The following is a 17,662-nucleotide window of genomic DNA, read 5'->3' as shown; positions in this document are numbered from 1 at the left end:
CTGCTCAGGATCCTAGGATCCCAAGCCAGCACCCTAACTGCCCCGGATCCTAGGATCCCAAGCCAGCACCCTAACTGCTCAGGATCCTAAGATCCCAAGCCAGCACCCTAACTGCTCAGGATCCTAGGATCCCAAGCCAGCACCCTAACTGCTCAGGATCGTCAGATCCCAAGCCAGCACCCTAACTGTTCAGGATTCTAGGATCCCAAGCCAGCACCCTAACTGCCCCGGATCCTAGGATCCCAAGCCAGCACCCTAACTGCTCAGGATTCTAGGATCCCAAGCCAGCACCCTAACTGCTCAGGATCGTCAGATCCCAAGCCAGCACCCTAACTGCTCAGGATCCTAGGATCCCAAGCCAGCACCCTAACTGCTCAGGATCCTAGGATCCCAAGCCAGCACCCTAACCGCTCAGGATCCTAGGATCCCAAGCCAGCACCCTAGCTGCTCAGGATCCTAGGATCCCAAGCCAGCACCCTAACTGCTCAGGATCCGAGGATCCCAAGCCAGCACCCTAACTGCTCAGGATCCTAGGATCCCAAGCCAGCACCCTAACTGCTCAGGATCCTAGGATCCCAAGCCAGCACCCTAACTGCTCAGGATCGTCAGATCCCAAGCCAGCAGCCTAACCACTCAGGATGCTAGGATCCCAAGCCAGCACCCTAACTGCTCAGGATCCTAGGATCCCAAGCTAGCACCCTAACCGCTCAGGATCCTAGGATCCCACGCCAGCACCCTAGCTGCTCAGGATCCTCGGATCCCAAGCCAGCGCCCTAGCTGCTCAGGATCCTAGGATCCCAAGCCAGCACCCTAACTGCTCAGAATCTGAGGATCCCAAGCCAGCACCCTAACTGCTCAGGATCCTAGGATCCCAAGTCAGCACCCTAACTGCTCAGGATCCTAGGATCCCAAGCCAGCACCCTAACTGCTCAGGATCCTAGGATCCCAAGCCAGCACCCTAACCGCTAAGCCAACACCAGGCTACAAATGTTTAATAGAAGAGGTGCTTCAATATTTTAAATTCTGCCAAGTATGCCCAAGAGCGTAACAAATTACGTCGCATGACTTGACACGGCTGCAAGGAAGAGAATCTTGTTCAAGGAGGGAGTACAAATCCAAAAGGATTTTCAATTCATATTCGTGATTATTATCGTCAAACGAATAAAAAAAATTTGACTTCTATCTGAAAATTACTTTCAAGACGCCTGTGGTTCTCAAAGAGTTAAAGGACTAAATGAAAGACCTTCAAGGTCAGCAGTTTGAAGAAATCTGTTGCCCAATATGGATGCCACAGGTAGTTTTTCAAAACTCCTCCAGTGGTTGCTCCGGTTTGGGGGATTTGCTGCACGTGGACGTCTGTTCGGCAGTTCCTCTTCCAGGTCATCTAAGCCAAGTTCCCCAGACCAGATACAATGTGTTTTACTTCTTATTTAACGTTCACCATCACCCCACCTTTCTTGTGGGGTAGGCCAGGGGAAGCTTGGCCGAGTCTTCACAAACCGGCTGGCCAGGCCTGATGTTGAAAGGTTGTGTTTTACCGTTTTATTTGAATTCTTGTTTTGCTGGTCGTGCTTTTGTCCACTTTTCTGTCCAAATTTCTTTTGTTGTGTTGAATCATCGAGTTTGTGTCCCTGATAAGGTCAGGCCTACTAGTGCTAGTCGGGTTGTTGCTGGTACCTCCGTTTTTTTTATTATTCCATGTGCTTCGATTCGCTCCTTTTATCCCAGGTATTGCTACTTCTGATCCCTCAGCTTAATCCTTTTCCCCTCCTCGCTTCAAAAACAATAGAAACAACATAACACACTTCTTCACTCCGAAAAATTCCCAACGTCAGAAGAAAAGAAAAAAAACATATCCCGTGCTCAGTTACTCCTTAATATTGTCAAGTCCGTAGCCAATGAACACCAGCCTTGGACAGATAGCCGGACAGTCCTTAATTTCCGAGGCAAACGGCCGAATAATTGGCGGTACTTTTATGGCGCGCGCGGGATGGGAGGCGGTGAGGGGCTTACCTGGACGAAGCACACGGGTTGATTCCCGAAACCCACAACGAATAAACACACACAACAAATAAAACGCAACAATAATGAATTTAATGAATGTAAATGTAATGTGAAATAAAGGTTAAAGTAAAACTAAATCCTAATTTGAGACGTCTCCACTCCGACACAAAAACAGACCAGAGGAAAGATAATAAAACAATGGTTTCTTTTAGTCAGCAGACACTCAGTTTTGGTCCATAACGAGGACTGAAGAGCTTGGTGGTCATCGAACTCGAAGCCTCACAGGCGGGAAACACAGGATGGCGGCGGCGCTGCATCTGTCGCAGCCACCGGCGTAAGGCAAGCAGATAGTACGGCTTCCTTTTCCTCCGAAGAGCACCACAGCCAATACCTCCCTCACAATGCTGCCCACGCAGCCAAGAGCTCCTCACTCTCTTCAAAAGTGCACCACAACCACCAGCACACCAAACGCACCAACGATGGCGAGCTTCTTCAAGCCAGAACCAGCAGAGAGAGAGAGAGACAGAGAGCACGACCTTCCTCTTCCAGGCAAAACCGCAAGAGAGAACGATTCTTTGTCCAATGGTCGTTTTTGTCCCCCGTCGCACAGCGGAGCGAAAGGGGGACTATGGTTTTCCCCTCCGTATGTGTGTCCGTCCGTCCGTCCGTGCGTGCGTGCATGCGTGTTTGTGTGCGTGCGTGCGTAAGCGAAGGACCGCATTCGAATTTGGTGTGTGGGTGCAACCCCTTCTCCCCCCCTTCCCACGCCTCCTCCCCCCAAGCCCTCTCCCTTCCACACATCTCCCTGCTCTCAAATGTTGTGTTTGTGTGCTTCCCCTTCTCTCCCCATCTTGTCTTCCGCTCCCTCTTTTTATATATTTTGTTTGTCTGGTTGATTTGTTTGTGAAGTAAATGTTAGCTCTTTCACGAGCCTCGATTCAGTATACAAAAAAAAAAACCCACGTCAAAATCCAAGATGGCCGCCGCCATGTATGTCTGATGCCATGTATGTCTAAACCTTGTGAGATGAATATCTTGAAAAATAAGCGAAGTACCAACTTCTAATTTGGTGTGTGGATGTATCTAGGCATAAGGAAGAACGCTATTGAAAATTGGGTCGCCACGTCAAAATCCAAGATGGCCGCCACCATATATATGTCTGAACCTTGTGAGCGAAATATCTTGAAAAATAAGCGAAGTACCAACTTCTAATCTGTTGTGTGGGTGTATCTCGGCATAAGGAAGAACGCGATTGAAAATTGGGTCGCCACGTCAAAATCCAAGATGGCCGCCACCATATATATGTCTGAACCTTGTGAGCGAAATATCTTGAAAAATAAGCGAAGTACCAACTTCTAATCTGTGTGTGGGTGTATCTCGGCATCAGGAAGAACGCTATTGAAAATTGGGTCGCCACGTCAAAATCCAAGATGGCCGCCACCATATATATGTCTGAACCTTGTGAGCGAAATATCTTGAAAAATAAGCGAAGTACCAACTTCTAATCTGGTGTGTGGGTGTATCTAGGCATAAGCAAGAAGGCTGTTTAAAATTGGGTCGCCACGTCAAAATCTAAGATGGCCACCGCCATGTATGTCTGAACCTTGTGAGATGAATATCTTGAAAAATAAGCGAAGTACCTACTTCTAATTTGGTGTGTGGGTGTATCTCGGCATCAGGAAGAACGCTATTGTAAATTGGGTCGCCACGTCAAAATCCAAGATGGCCGCCACCATATATATGTCTGAACCTTGTGAGCGAAATATCTTGAAAAATAAGCGAAGTACCAACTTCTAATCTGTGTGTGGGTGTATCTCGGCATCAGGAAGAACGCTATTGAAAATTGGGTCGCCACGTCAAAATCCAAGATGGCCGCCACCATATATATGTCTGAACCTTGTGAGCGAAATATCTTGAAAAATAAGCGAAGTACCAACTTCTAATCTGGTGTGTGGGTGTATCTAGGCATAAGCAAGAAGGCTGTTTAAAATTGGGTCGCCACGTCAAAATCTAAGATGGCCGCCGCCATGTATGTCTGAACCTTGTGAGATGAATATCTTGAAAAATAAGCGAAGTACCTACTTCTAATTTGGTGTGTGGGTGTATCTCGGCATCAGGAAGAACGCTATTGTAAATTGGGTCGCCACGTCAAAATCCAAGATGGCCGCCACCATATATATGTCTGAACTTTGTGAGTGAAATATCTTGAAAAATAAGCAAAGTACCAACTTCTAATCTGGTGTTTGGGTGTATCTAGGTACAAGGAAGAAGGCTATTGAAAATTGGGTCGCCACGTCAAAATCCAAGATGGCCGCCGCCATGTATGTCTGAACCTTGTGAGCGGAATATCTTGAAAAATAAGCGAAGTACCAACTTCTAATCTGGTGTGTGGGTGTACCTAGGCATAAGGAAGAACGCCATTGAAAATTGGGTTGCCACGTCAAAATCCAAGATGGCCGCCTCCATGTATGTCTGAACCTTGTGAGCGAAATATCATATCATAGCATGTTTTCTGCGTCTTCCACTTTGTCAACTCACATCACTTCACCGACGGGGGACCTAGGCGTAACGCTTGTTACCAGCACCTTCTGCCTGACGTCACACCGACCAATCCCTGAGCGCACTTGGATTACCCCATCTCCACGACCAATGACGAACTTCGGGGCGTGGCCTGCTGGCTTTGCATGGCGTGAGCGTCATTAAGGCGTGGCTTACTCGCTGATCGGCAATGTCCGGCACTGTCGGCGGTGGTGGTGATTTAATGGACGTTTTACATGGCTGGCCTTGTAAATGTAAAAACGTAGGGAAAGCCACAGGGGTGCAATCACAGACTGGGGAAAACCAACTTAAATCCCTACCTAGTTAACATAGCTCCACCACCCGTGTGAAGACACATAAACAATCTTAAGCTCCAGTTTCCCTACTTAATACATCGAGATGTCTCCTACGCATCCACGGTCCATGCTAATACTATACAATCCTACCTGTACTATGGGATTCCATCCTCTAGCCCCACAAACTTAACAACATCCTATTACTTCTTCTTTTCAATATCCCAAACTGAATCTTTATTGAATGAAATGTCACTTCCTTTCGGAGTTCTTAAAAACAAAAGAAAACTAGAACAGCACTCTGTAGAGCGCATACATCTGCCAGGCTGAACATTTTATGTTTTGTATCTACTGATAGGCCGGATCTGGATTCGGACCTGAACCAAAATCTAATCGGCTTGTTCTCGTCACCAAACCAACTCGTCCACCAAGTTTAGTCATAACTCGTCCACAACTTTTTAAAATATCATATTATATATCGCTTTTCGCCCGATCTCTCAATGGTGAAGAATCGCTTAAAAATTAAATAACGCTCATATCCGAATCCATAGTCAGATCTTCACCAAAATCGAATCGATTCGTCCGAGCACATACATCTGCATCCAGACGGACCTGAACCAAAATCTAATTGGCTTGTTCTTGTCACCTATCCAACTCATCGACCTAGTTTTCTTATAACCCATCCACAACTTTTTGAAATATCACGCTATATATCGTTCTTGGGCCTGGCTCTCAATGGTGAAGGATCATTAAAAAAAAATTCTCATATCCGGATTTTCATCAAAATTTAATCAATTTGTCCTTGTCACGCCCCCAACCAACCTATCCACCAAGCTTTGTCCGAATATGTCCATAACTTTTTGAAATGTCCTGTTCAGATAAACGGAGATAAATATGTATTTTAAAATGCCTTCCTCTCCTTACTACTGCATCATGAACAACCCATTCATTGTCATTCTTCAACACATATTCTCTTCCCTTTCTTTTCACAAGACATTTCCCAAAACCTCTTCACTCCTAAATGCTTGGTTCATCCAGGCTCTTGTACATACAGGCAAATGTTCCTCCATAACTTCAACCAAACACATTTTGACTACCATACCCATGGAGTCACTTGCCGAATGTCCAGTTTGAGAATCGTGAGACGTCCATTTTGCAGAGGTTGTGTGCACATGACAACAAATTCACCTTCACATCCAACAAATTGCCCCCTCCCCGCCCCAGCTATGCCACAGCTCCGCACCCTCCACCCCCTGCTTTGCCCTCAGCCCCACACCCCCTTCAATCCAGGCCACTGCTGATACAACAGGCATTTTAAGGCCATTTTCCCTGCAAGAGCGGGGGTTAGCCATGCGGTCCACATGACAATGTTCGCCATTTTGCCCTATTTTCTGCATCTCCCCTTGTTAACCCCCTTGCACGCATTTCTTCTTCGACCATCTTCAGCCAAGTCTTTCTCGGTCTTCCCCGTCCTCTACTTCCTTCTACATTCATTTCCATCACCCTTCTCAACCAGTCACTTTCATCCTTCCTCAACACATGACCAAACCATCTCAACCTGTTTCTCTTCACAGCATCCATCACAGGCTCTATTCCCATCATCTTTCGCAATTCATCATTTGTCTTCCTCTCTCTCAACGATACTCCACACATCCACCGAACCATTCGCATTTCCACCATTTCCAGCCTTCGTTGCTGCTCTACGTCCAGCCCATGTCTCGTTCCCATAAATCATAACACTTCTCACACATTCAGCATACACCTTTCCCTTCAGCTTCAACGACACTCCCCTCCTCATTAGCACGCCACTCAGTTCCCGAAACTTCTTCCATGCACATCTCACTCGAGCAACCATTGCCGAGTCTGATCCACCTTCTCCATTCAGCATGTCTCCTAGGTAACAAAATGTTTTCACACCTTCCAGCTTCACGCCGTCTCCAAGATCCAACTCAACATTTCCTCCATCTGCAGCTCCCTCTGTGCACACCTTACACTTGAATGTAGCTGCCACACTGGTTAATGACCCTCTCAGACCACTACATTTTTAATGAACCCACTCAGCGCACATTGTACATTGAATGGAATTCACTCCGACACCCTTCCTGCACACAGCACACGGCCACTTCCCAGTTCTTTCCACCTCACCACATGCTTTACCACTTGCAATCACCTTCGTTTTTCCGATATTCACCTTCAGACCTTTTGTCTCCATACATTCCTTCCACTTGTTCATCTTCTCCTTCAGTCCATCCATACTTTCTGCAATCAACACCAGATCATCTGCATACAACAACTCCCACGGTAAACCCTCCTTTACGTTCTGAGCCAGCACCTCCATCACAACTACAAATAGTAGTGGACTTGGTACCGACCCCTGATGCACTCCCACCTTCACCTCAAACTCACCACTTTTCCTGTCCTTCGTCCTTACAGCTGTGCGCGCTCTTTTGTACATTGCCATCACTACTCTGATCAACCATTCCTCCACTCCTAACTTCCTCAATGCCCATGTCACTACTTCACGTGGAACCCTATCGAATGCTTTCTCCAGATCAACAAACCCAGGAAACAACTTCTTCCTCTTCTCCATATACTTCTCCTGCAACTGCCTCACAATAAAAAGCACGTCTGTCGTTGCTCTTCCTGGCATAAATCCAAACTGCATTTCGTCAATCTTCACTTTCTTCCTTATCCTCCTCTCCAACACCCTTTCCAATACTTTCATTCCATGCTCCAATAACTTTATCGCTCGATACGAGCCACAGTCCGGAGGGTCACCTTTCCCCTTGTATAGAGGGACGAGGGTACTCAGTTCCCAATCCACTGGAATGCGGCCTTCTTTCACCACCAGATTGCAGATCTCTGTCATTCTCTTCACACACCAATTTCCCACTGCCTTCGACATATCTCCCACAACTCCCATCGGCCCTCCCGCTTTTCTACTCTTCATTGCTTTTATCACTTCCTCAACTTCCTTCTCGGTTATCTTCTCTGCTGGTCCTAAAACTGGGTTACTCTCTGTGTTGCTATCCCATTCATTCTCTGCATTCAACAGTATTTCCATATATCTCTTCCATCTTCCTTTAATTCCATCTGGGTCCACAACGATTTGTCCCACTTCATCCTTCAAGCAACTCACCCCCATCACATCACACCTCTCTTTCGCTATCTGCTTTGCAATCCTGAATACCGCTCTCTGACCCTCTTCCAAATCCAGGCGTTCTCCGAACATTTTCGAACATGCCTCCTGCGCCTTTGCTACCTCTTTCTTTGCAGCCTTCCTGACTGCCTTATAACTTTCATGCTCTGCCTTTTGTGCTCCCGTACCGTTCGCCTTCTGCCACTCCTTGAACTTCTTCCTCTTCTCGTCAATCTTCTTTCTAACTTCATCATCCCACCACCATGTTTCCGAGTGCCTCGGTGGTCCTTTTGTCCATCCACATACCTCACCAACGGTTCCCAACAGACTATCTGTCATTGACATCCAACAACTTTCAAGCTCAACCACATCATCCTCTACCATACTCAGCCTCTCTTTTAAATCCTCCCTCACTGTCACCTCTTTCAACCTCCACACCTTCATTCTTGGTTGGTACTTCACCCGCCGAGCTCTCCTCGCACCTTTCACCCTTATGTCGCAGACAACCAAGTGGTGCTGTGAAACAGCCTCCTCCCCCGGGATCACCTTTGTGTCCCGGAGGTGCCCCCTATCTCGCCTATGCACCAGCAGGTAGTCAACGGTTGTCGTCGACCCACCTGACGTGTATGTAACAAGCTTATTATCCTCTTTCTGGAACTGAGTATTACAAATCAACAAATCAGCTCCATCAGCAAACTCCAAAATCCTTTCACCTTCTCCATTTCTCACACCATATCAGTAACCCCCATGAACTCCCTCAAAACCGTCCATACTCCTTCCCACATGTCCATTTAGGTCTCCTCCAACCACAACAACTTCCTTATCTTTCACGTTTTCCATCAGCTTCTCCATTGCACACCAGAACTTGTCCTTCTCTTCATCGCTCCGACCAACCTGCGGAGCATATCCCGAGATGATGTTCACCAAGAGCTTTCCAATCATCATTTTCACCATCATCAACCTTTCACTCACTCTAGTCACACTCACCACACTGTCTACAAACTTCTCAGAAAACAGGACACCAACACCATGCACGCATTCTGCGCACCCTTGCCACACAAACTTGTATTTCTGTCCCTGCCTACCCATCACCATTCTCATACCACTTCCCTTCCATCTCGTCTCCTGCACACAACATATGTCCACTCTTCTTCTGACCAATACTTCCACCACTTCTCCTGATCTCCCTGTCATTGTCCCTGCATTCCATGTCCCAAACCTCAGAATCCGATCTCCACGTCGGGCATCAGACGTTTCGTCGTTATAAATGGAGTGATTTCCACCCTTGCTTCGATCGGGTTCCCCACCTTGAGTTTTGACGAGAGGGAGTGGGGTCCCCCACTGGGTACTTCGGGCTGTACCCTTCCCATATGTAGTTGTAATTGTCATGGTTCTCTTTTTGAGGCAATGTTTTTATGGCCGGATGCCCTTCCTGACGCCAACCCTTTTAGTCGCCTCTTACGACACGCAGGGATACGGTGTACCTATTCTAAACTGGGGTACACACCGGGACCTCCCACGTAGATCAAATTTGTGCAGCCTCTTTCTAATGGTGGACTCGTGCACTTTGACATCAACAGTGGCAAGAGCTATCTGGAGGTCCCGTGATGACTTTCTGGGGTTCTTAGAGACTTCTTTCAGCATCTTGCGGTCTGCTCTCGGGCTGAACTTGCTGGGGCGGCCTGGCCTGAACAAGTTGGCAGTTGTTTGGAATCTTCTCCACTTGTAAATGATCTTCCGGACAGTCGAATGATTGATTTCAAATTGTTTGGAGATCTTTTTAAATCCCTTCCCAGACTCGTAGGCATCTATTACCTTCTTTCTGAAGGCCTCAGAGAGCTCTTTTGATGTAGGCATGGTGACGCCGCACACTTCAACAAGAAAGAGCAAACCAAACTAAATGTCTAAGGTTTAAATAGGACAGGTTCCTCCAAGATCCTCTCTAATGATGTTCTAATCATTTGCACCTGAGCTGGTGCACCTGATTCTAATTTTAGGTATTTGAAGTAGTGATAAATGTAGGGGTGTACTTACTTTTTCCACATGAAAAATTTGCATTTATGTTTATTTAAATTATACAATGGACTACAAAATGTAAATGTTTCATGATATTTGTTATACTAGGGCATGCCCGTACGTGGGTGCCCGTTCCTTGCCAAAAAAAAAAAAAAACGCTACCCGTACGCTCTACCCCGCCCGTACGCCCGTAAACGAAAAAAAACAACGCTCTTCGCTTCCGCCCTTCGCTCTGACTGAATTGGGAGAAATAATGCGCATAAGAAATCGAGAAATTATAGAATTCTCCGGAAGAAATCGAATTACGAACCGTAATGGCGCACGCGCTGGGCTCGGCTCGCTCTCACAACCGCAACAACGCGTTCTGTGATTGGCTGCCGGAAGTGCAGTCTTCACTGTCCGGAAGGTCGCAAATCGCAGTTACGATGAATCGCAAATTAGTTTTAATTAGTTTTAAAACATAGTTTAACGGCAACATAGTTTTCCAACGTGAAATAAATGAATACGCTCTCAAATGTGCCGTCCGAGGCAGAGTCTGTTCGCCACGTTCGGCACACGTGATAGCTCGCTGCTCTCTGATTGGTTGAATCGTTTTTTGGACATAGCTCGGTAACTACTTCTCCGATTAATATGAAACCTTGAAAAGGCACATCCTCGGGTCCCCAGCAATATACCTGGCAAGTTTCAAGTATATCGGACCGGTAGTTGTCGAGAAACAGCGGTCACAGACAAACATACATACATACATACATACATACATACATACATACAAACATACAAACATACAAACATACAAACATACACACAGAGATTACTGGAATTATAGATAGATTATATCACCTTTATCTATCAATATTGTTGAAATGAAGATCAAATAGCTGTACGTTGAAATATGTTGAAAAAGTCAAATGTTTAAATGGGGTGTACTTACTTTTTCACGTGACTGTATTTTTATACATACAGTATATATATACGTATATATATATATGACAATTTCTGCTTAAAGATCGTGAAAGCATTTTTCGTGCAGAGAACGGATTACAATGATAAACTTACCAGTTGGAATAGCAGAGCCTTTGTTGATGAGCAGTGGCTTCCTCTGCTCGCTCCAACGTTCGGGCTGCAGATGAATAAAGATCATCTGATAAATACGGTAATGAGTACAGAAAGGGTTCTTGGAAGAGAGTGAGCAGTGAGTGCATCGAGAGGTGATGGAGATAGAAGGGAGGGGATCGGGAGGAGGAAAGAAGAACAACGACATGGTAAAACCTGGATATAAAAATTGAAGATGAGTCGAGATGCTTACCTTTCCTGTCTGGCTTTAGTTCTCGATTGATGGGGGGTGGTTCAAAAGGGACACTTGGGGGGTTGGACAAATCACAGAAAGCTTCAGCTGATGCATCACTTCGTAACTGTTCTTGGACCTGTCCAGGCTTCATGGGAAGGTAGCTGCCATCGTCATTCAGCACAGCTGGTGGAGATCCGTCGCAGAGCAGGAAGGCTGAGTCCGTACCAGGAGAGGATAGCAGGCCAGGAGAACAAACGAAGCCGGGTGATGCGAGAGAGTCACTGGGGGAGCTTTGTGATACTGAGCGAGACAGACCACCTCCGTTCATTGGAACATAACCCTCGCTTGCCTCTTCTTCGTCACTGGCACAGCTCTCTTCACTGTTGGTCTGGTGAAGGGAAGAAGGGGAAAGATCATTTGATTGGAGAAACCACATACAGACTTGGCATTTAATATGGAATGTTTTTTTTGTGGGGGTGAACTTACTTTTCAAGATGTCTTAGAACCAAAAGTTCATTGGAATTATGTTGAAATTATTCTTGATTTTGTTAATGTGACCTTTAAAAAAAACAAAAACCACATTTGACATTTCGAAACAAATAAATTGATCCTTGAAAGTGATGTAAACTGATATCGATCTCAATTCATGGACAGTACTGTGTTAAACTTCTGTACGTTTTCCAGAAGTATCTCTTTATTTTGCAGATTAGCCAAATTTTTTTTAAACAAAAACAAAAGTTAAATTACGACTGGGATTACGGACAGTAAAATTACAGTTCAATACTTCGTGTAACCCCCACGAGCATTCAGGAGAGCACGTACACGCCGAGGCATGCTGTTCACGAGATTTGCCAAGGTTTGGACAGGAATCGCTTGCCATGCAGTGACAATAGTCTGCTGCAATTCACGCACAGAGGCAGGCTGCTGGTCCAAGTTGTGGATTTGACGCGTTAATTCTGCCCACAAGTTCTCTATCGGATTCATATCCGGGGACATGGCAGGCCACTCCATATGCTCTACACCACGGTCAGCAAGAAAGTGTTGGATCATGCGAGCACGATGAGGCCGTGCATTGTCATCTTGGAAGACAAAGTTTCCTCGAAAGGCTGCACGAGCAAATGGAAGCAATGTTTCTTCCAGAATGGCCCTGTACTTGAACTGGTTCAGGTTTCCATTCAGAACAACCAGGTCAGTTTTGCCCCCTGCATGAAAAGCAGCCAAAACGGTCACCCCACCACCTCCAGCTTGGACTCTTGTCACTATACAATCTTTGTTGTAGGCTTCATGCACTTGTCTGCGCACGCGGCCATCTTGATGATAGACCAGAAATCTAGACTCGTCACTGAAGATCACGTGATCCCAGTGTCCTGGCTGCCATTGATGGTGCTCTCTGGCCCACTGCAATTGGCGCTGGCGGTGTTGTCTGGTCAGGCGTGGCTTTCTCAGGGGACGGCTGGCACGATAGCCTGCTTGAACCAGTCGTTGGTTGACTAGCCTTCTGGATACAGGCACATTTGTCAGTTGCTGCCACTCAGCCCTAAGCCGATTAGCTGACTTGGTACGGCCATTGCGGACTAACCAGTGCAGCTGGCGATCATCCCTCCTTGTGGTTCTGCGGGGACATCCTGGCCTCGGTATTGGAGTCGGGACATCCCTCTGAGCATTTCGTTTCAGGATCTTTGACACCTGACCTTGAGTGATGCCATAGTGCCGAGCAATAGCATGCTGTTTCATGCCGTAATTTCGTAAAGCCACCACTCCATGACAAACAGCATTGTCGAGTTACCGGACAATCTCCAGAGGAAGCGGCAATAACTTTTGGAGACGTGCAGCAGTTGTTTACCACTAATACAGAACGCAACAACCCTTGTATACCCGACTGTGAAGCCAATCATCAAATGCACCTGTCCGTACATTTTGCCACGCCACCTGTGGTATAATCCTGTTGTTGACTTCTTGCTGCGACAGACAATCAGTGACATGGTTCTTTTAACAAATAAATCACCAAAGTGTAAAATAAACTCACCAGATTGATATACTGAGTTAAGAAAGTAAACCGAAGTCAAGAAAAAAAAAAATTCCATATTAAATGCCAAGTCTGTATTTCATTGAAATGTCTGTATTTGCATTGAAATGAGACGAGGTCATGAACTAATTGGTTAAGAAATAATAACGCACCTTGTCAGTCATCGAATCGATGGAACAGCTGAATTGCATGGGACGAGGAATGTCATAAGTTTGGCCTGCAAAATACAAAGATAGACGGGTCATTCAACTGCTGATTATTTTTATTGTTTAAGAGTTGCGTCTCGTGGAAGAACTAGAACACATAACAGAACAAGAAAGAGCAATCAGAGATTGCAGACCCTCGCCAGGACATGTTTTTGAAGGCTTTTGTAGTGAAAAAGTTTTGTAGTGTTGAAATATGGCGGCCGAACCACGTGACCGATGACGTCACCTTTTTTTCTCCACCAATTTATCCCTAGATGAAGCTCAAGATATTTCATCTCAATCGCATGAAGTTTTGTACTTATCTCATTATGACATCATAATGGAGACACCTATGACATCATAATTAACATATTTTATTCCACATGGAGAGCTCTTTACAATGAGCCATGTCTCAATTTTTTCGATGCAGCACTTTTGGAGATATAGAGGTGCAAAGTTTTTCGGTTTTTCCAAGATGGCGCCCATACCACGTGACCTATGATGTCATAATTATCATTAAAAAATTATACACGTGGAGTTGCACCTTTGGTGAAAATTTCCTGTCAATCGAACCAATGGTTGGAGAGAAAATCATATTTATTCTGTGCGGACAAACAAACAGAGACAAACAGACAAACGGACTCAAATGCATTACCGTCTCTTCTGGCGAGGGTAACTAAAACACAGTGGAAAGGGGTGGGGGAGGGGGGGGGGGGATGAGAAGACATGACATCGGAAAGATTAGATGAAATGGAGGGGGAGGAGGACACGTTTCATTCCATTCTTTTTTATTGTCCACCTGAAACATGGAAATTGTTCTTCCACTGGCAAATTCAATTTTAAAAGGGTGCATCACATCCATTTCTCATTGGCATTAAACATGTGAATCAAATTAGGCACAAACGATAGCCTAAAACGACAGCGCAATTGAAATTAGTTTGTTCTTATCGGCCAAGACTTGGGAATTATTGGTCCATTTCAATTTTTTATCCATCACTTGTGCCAAAATACTTACACTCAGAAACTTGTTCTATATTATAGTCATGAATAATCAAATGATCATGAATAATCAAATGGTCATGGCCATCTGCTAAGCGAACTTCAAAAATAATTTCCTTTGTCTTGTTGACATTAATAACTAAATAATGACTGTCACACCAGTCCTGAAACTTCTGAACTTCGTTCATATATTCATACGAATGAACGACACAGGGGGTGAACAAGCTATCTTAAGCAAGAGGAGGAAGGGAAAAACTGGGAAGAAACAGAAATGGAATGAAAAAGAGAGTGAGGAAAAGATAACCTGCAAATGAAAAGGTGCGCTTGGGGAGGACGAATGAGGGTAGAAATTATTTTTGCAGCCGTAGGGTTCGTTCAGTTTCCCGGTTTGAATCCCGATGAACCGAGTCAAAGCGGTCGTGATGGCCGACTGATTTGATCGTTCTGAGTCGGAACGTGGGCCTGTATGCCACGATATCATACTCCAATGGAACCACCAAGCCTGTCGGTGGGTCACGCTGATCAGTACCATGGGCCCATTCTCTAAAGAAGACCAAGATGAGTCGTCGGGCTCGGGCATGTTCACCTACTGGGTACTATTCGCCCAAACCCAATCTGTCCTTTAATGGACATATAACTAAAACTAGTGATCAAAGACACTCAAATCACCCAGAGACTAAGTGTGGTTTTTATAACATATTAGAACAAAAAGAGAAAAAAAAATCTAATATGTCTATCTAAAAAATCGAAAAAGCCAATTAATTTTTGGACTATGTATGTTTGGACGGATGGACAGTCTTTACCCTGTTGGTTGGACAACTGCTCCAACTTCACCCACAATTATAACCTGAAAAAAATAATCTGTCTGCCATTTTGACAAGGCCTCAGTATGCATACGCCTCAGGCTTCAGGCCTCTGGTGTCAGCCTATGGTCAAGTGCAATTGCAATTATCCAAGCGATATAATCACAATGTGTTGTATATGAATATAAGCAGTAGGCATGTCTTTGCTTCATGTACATAACCCAGATTATTTTTATAATTTTAGGGAGTGATCGAGGCCACGCCACAGTCTGTGGCCTATACACTGCCCAAATAAAGGGATGAGTAATTTGTATAATAAATTATGGTTTTTGTATGTAATTTCGGTTTTAGCCAAAGTTTTCAAGGCTGAAAATACAGAATTTCAAGGCCCGTAATTTTGATGGGCTTTTCTGATAGTACAATAATAACGAACCGCATTCGGTAGAGTGCATAGTCTCGCCTCGTGCGCTCATTCTGCAGAAAAATACCATCGTCAACTGAACACGCTGCTATTATGGCCCACTGCTGTTACGGCCCATATACTCATGTCATCCAGGCACCCTACTATGTCACATACATTGCAATTATCCGTAGCTTTATTTATCGATTGATTATTAGGATATTTAACGGCCACTATTTGCACATTAAAGCTAAAGTGCGACAATGAAGATGTATACAATTTTTTTAAAACTATATTCCACATGGCTAGTTGGTCATATGTATAAAGTTTCACCTTGATCTGTTTAGAAGTTCTGTAAAAGAAGATTTTTTATATATACCTCCACCACCGAAGGTGTATGGAGGTTATGTTTTCACCCGGTCTGTCTGTCTGTTTGTCTGTGAACAAGGTATTTCAAAAATTCGGACGAAATTTGGCAGAGATGTAGGGTATGTGACAAGGATGAAATGATTAGATTTTGGTGAAGATCCGGATTCGGATTCGGCTAGTAGAATTTTTAAAGTCATTCTTCACCATTCGCCATTTTTAAAGGATGTCTCAAAAAGTTGTGGACGGATTCGGACGAAACTTGACAGACAGGTTGGTGTGTGACAAGAACGAATCAATTCGATTTTGTTGAAGGTCTGAATATGGATTTGGATACGAGAATTATTTGATTTTCTCAGTGTTTCTTCACCATTGAGAGATCGGGCAAAAAGCTTAACATGATATTTCAAAAAGCTATGGACGAGTTATGATTAAACTTGGGGAATGAGTTGGTTAGGTGACAAGAACAAGCTGATTAGCTGTTGGTTCAGGTCCGAATCCAGATCCGGCCTATCAGTGGGATACAAAACAAACTGTTCAGCGTGGCAGATGTATGCGCTCTACCAAGTGCCGTTCTAGTTTATTTTGAATACAATATGGCCATCAGACCACGTGACCGATAATGTCATAGATTTAATTGTTCACTGACATCAGGTCGTCGATGAAATATATGAAGTTTCTGATTTTTGGATAAGGATTTTGATTCAACCAATTACCGCTGGAATACCACTTCACCAATAATGTCATTGTTATTCGCCCTATATGCCCCATAGGGAATTGATGACATATGCCAAGTTTCATTTTTTTTCGTTGAGCAGTTTCAGAGATGTCCAATTTTGTTTATTTTATGCATTACTAGCAGGGGTACCCGGCGTTGCCCGGTGCTGTTCTAATCCTGTTGGCATTTTGAAGAAATCAAATTTTGTTATTTTCTATTTCTTGTGGAGGCTGAAAACACACTAAGGAATGGGATCTGGAATCATTTTATATTACTTTTCACGTAGCTACAAAGGCTTAGGCACTATAGAGCGATTTTTAAAATCCAACTTTTCTTCTCAAAATTTTGTTTGCCTAAATCAATCCCCGGCACTCACTGATGAACCACAGTGTCACAATTTTTCTCAGAGATGGCCAAACAGATCTTCGTTAAACTTCGTCAGCCCTATTTATAGCCGTGCCCCTCCCTTTAGCCGTGACTTCACTAGCCCCTCCCCACTCTGCTGCTATTGGCCCGGCCCAGTTAATGGGTGGAGCATCCCCCTGACCTTTTGTCCAGATGGTGCTGATGGTGCGGTTCCTATCGGGATGGTTGGGGTGGCTTTTTCCGTCTAAACTTGTGCCGATGACCTGCCAAATGCTTATAAGACAAATTTAGGACAGATTATGAAGGCGAGAACAGAACAAAAAGGGCATGAAGGGATGGCGGTTTTAGACACGCATTAGGGAAGAGAAGACAGCAGCTTTCTACGCATGAAGCAACACATTATATATCACAATTTAATTACATCTTAATGCTAAAATATGCAATATGGGAAATAACTACACCATACTATGCAAAGTTACCCCCAAATGTCATCCCCACAACAATATCATTAATATAGATGG

General features: G+C 44.7%; 1 protein-coding gene across 7 annotated transcripts in view; it reads right to left on the bottom strand.

The window, feature by feature from the left end:
* The window catches only part of LOC137439602 (GRB2-associated-binding protein 1), a 106,245-nt gene that overhangs the window by 4,852 nt on the left and 83,731 nt on the right, over positions 1–17,662 (bottom strand). For 2 of the 7 annotated variants that reach the window (XR_010986956.2, XM_068135513.2), the window contains exons 7-10: positions 14,145–14,165; positions 13,457–13,521; positions 11,297–11,666; positions 11,047–11,131 (exon numbers count right to left, since the gene is read on the bottom strand). Coding sequence is in view for 4 of the 7 variants with exons in the window: in XM_068135513.2 (XP_067991614.2) it covers positions 11,047–11,131; positions 11,297–11,666; positions 13,457–13,521; positions 14,145–14,165 (541 nt within the window). In the remaining 3 variants the exon portion in view is untranslated. The remainder of the gene's footprint in view (positions 1–11,046; positions 11,132–11,296; positions 11,667–13,456; positions 13,522–14,144; positions 14,166–17,662) is intronic. The other 5 variants (XR_013621342.1, XM_068135514.2, XR_013621343.1 and 2 more) reach the window with 3 other exon arrangements.

This window comes from Myxine glutinosa, chromosome 14, assembly GCF_964187855.1.
Source record: "Myxine glutinosa chromosome 14, kmMyxGlut1.1, whole genome shotgun sequence".
NCBI lineage: Eukaryota > Metazoa > Chordata > Myxini > Myxiniformes > Myxinidae > Myxine > Myxine glutinosa.
This window is presented reverse-complemented; position numbering and strand designations above follow the sequence as displayed.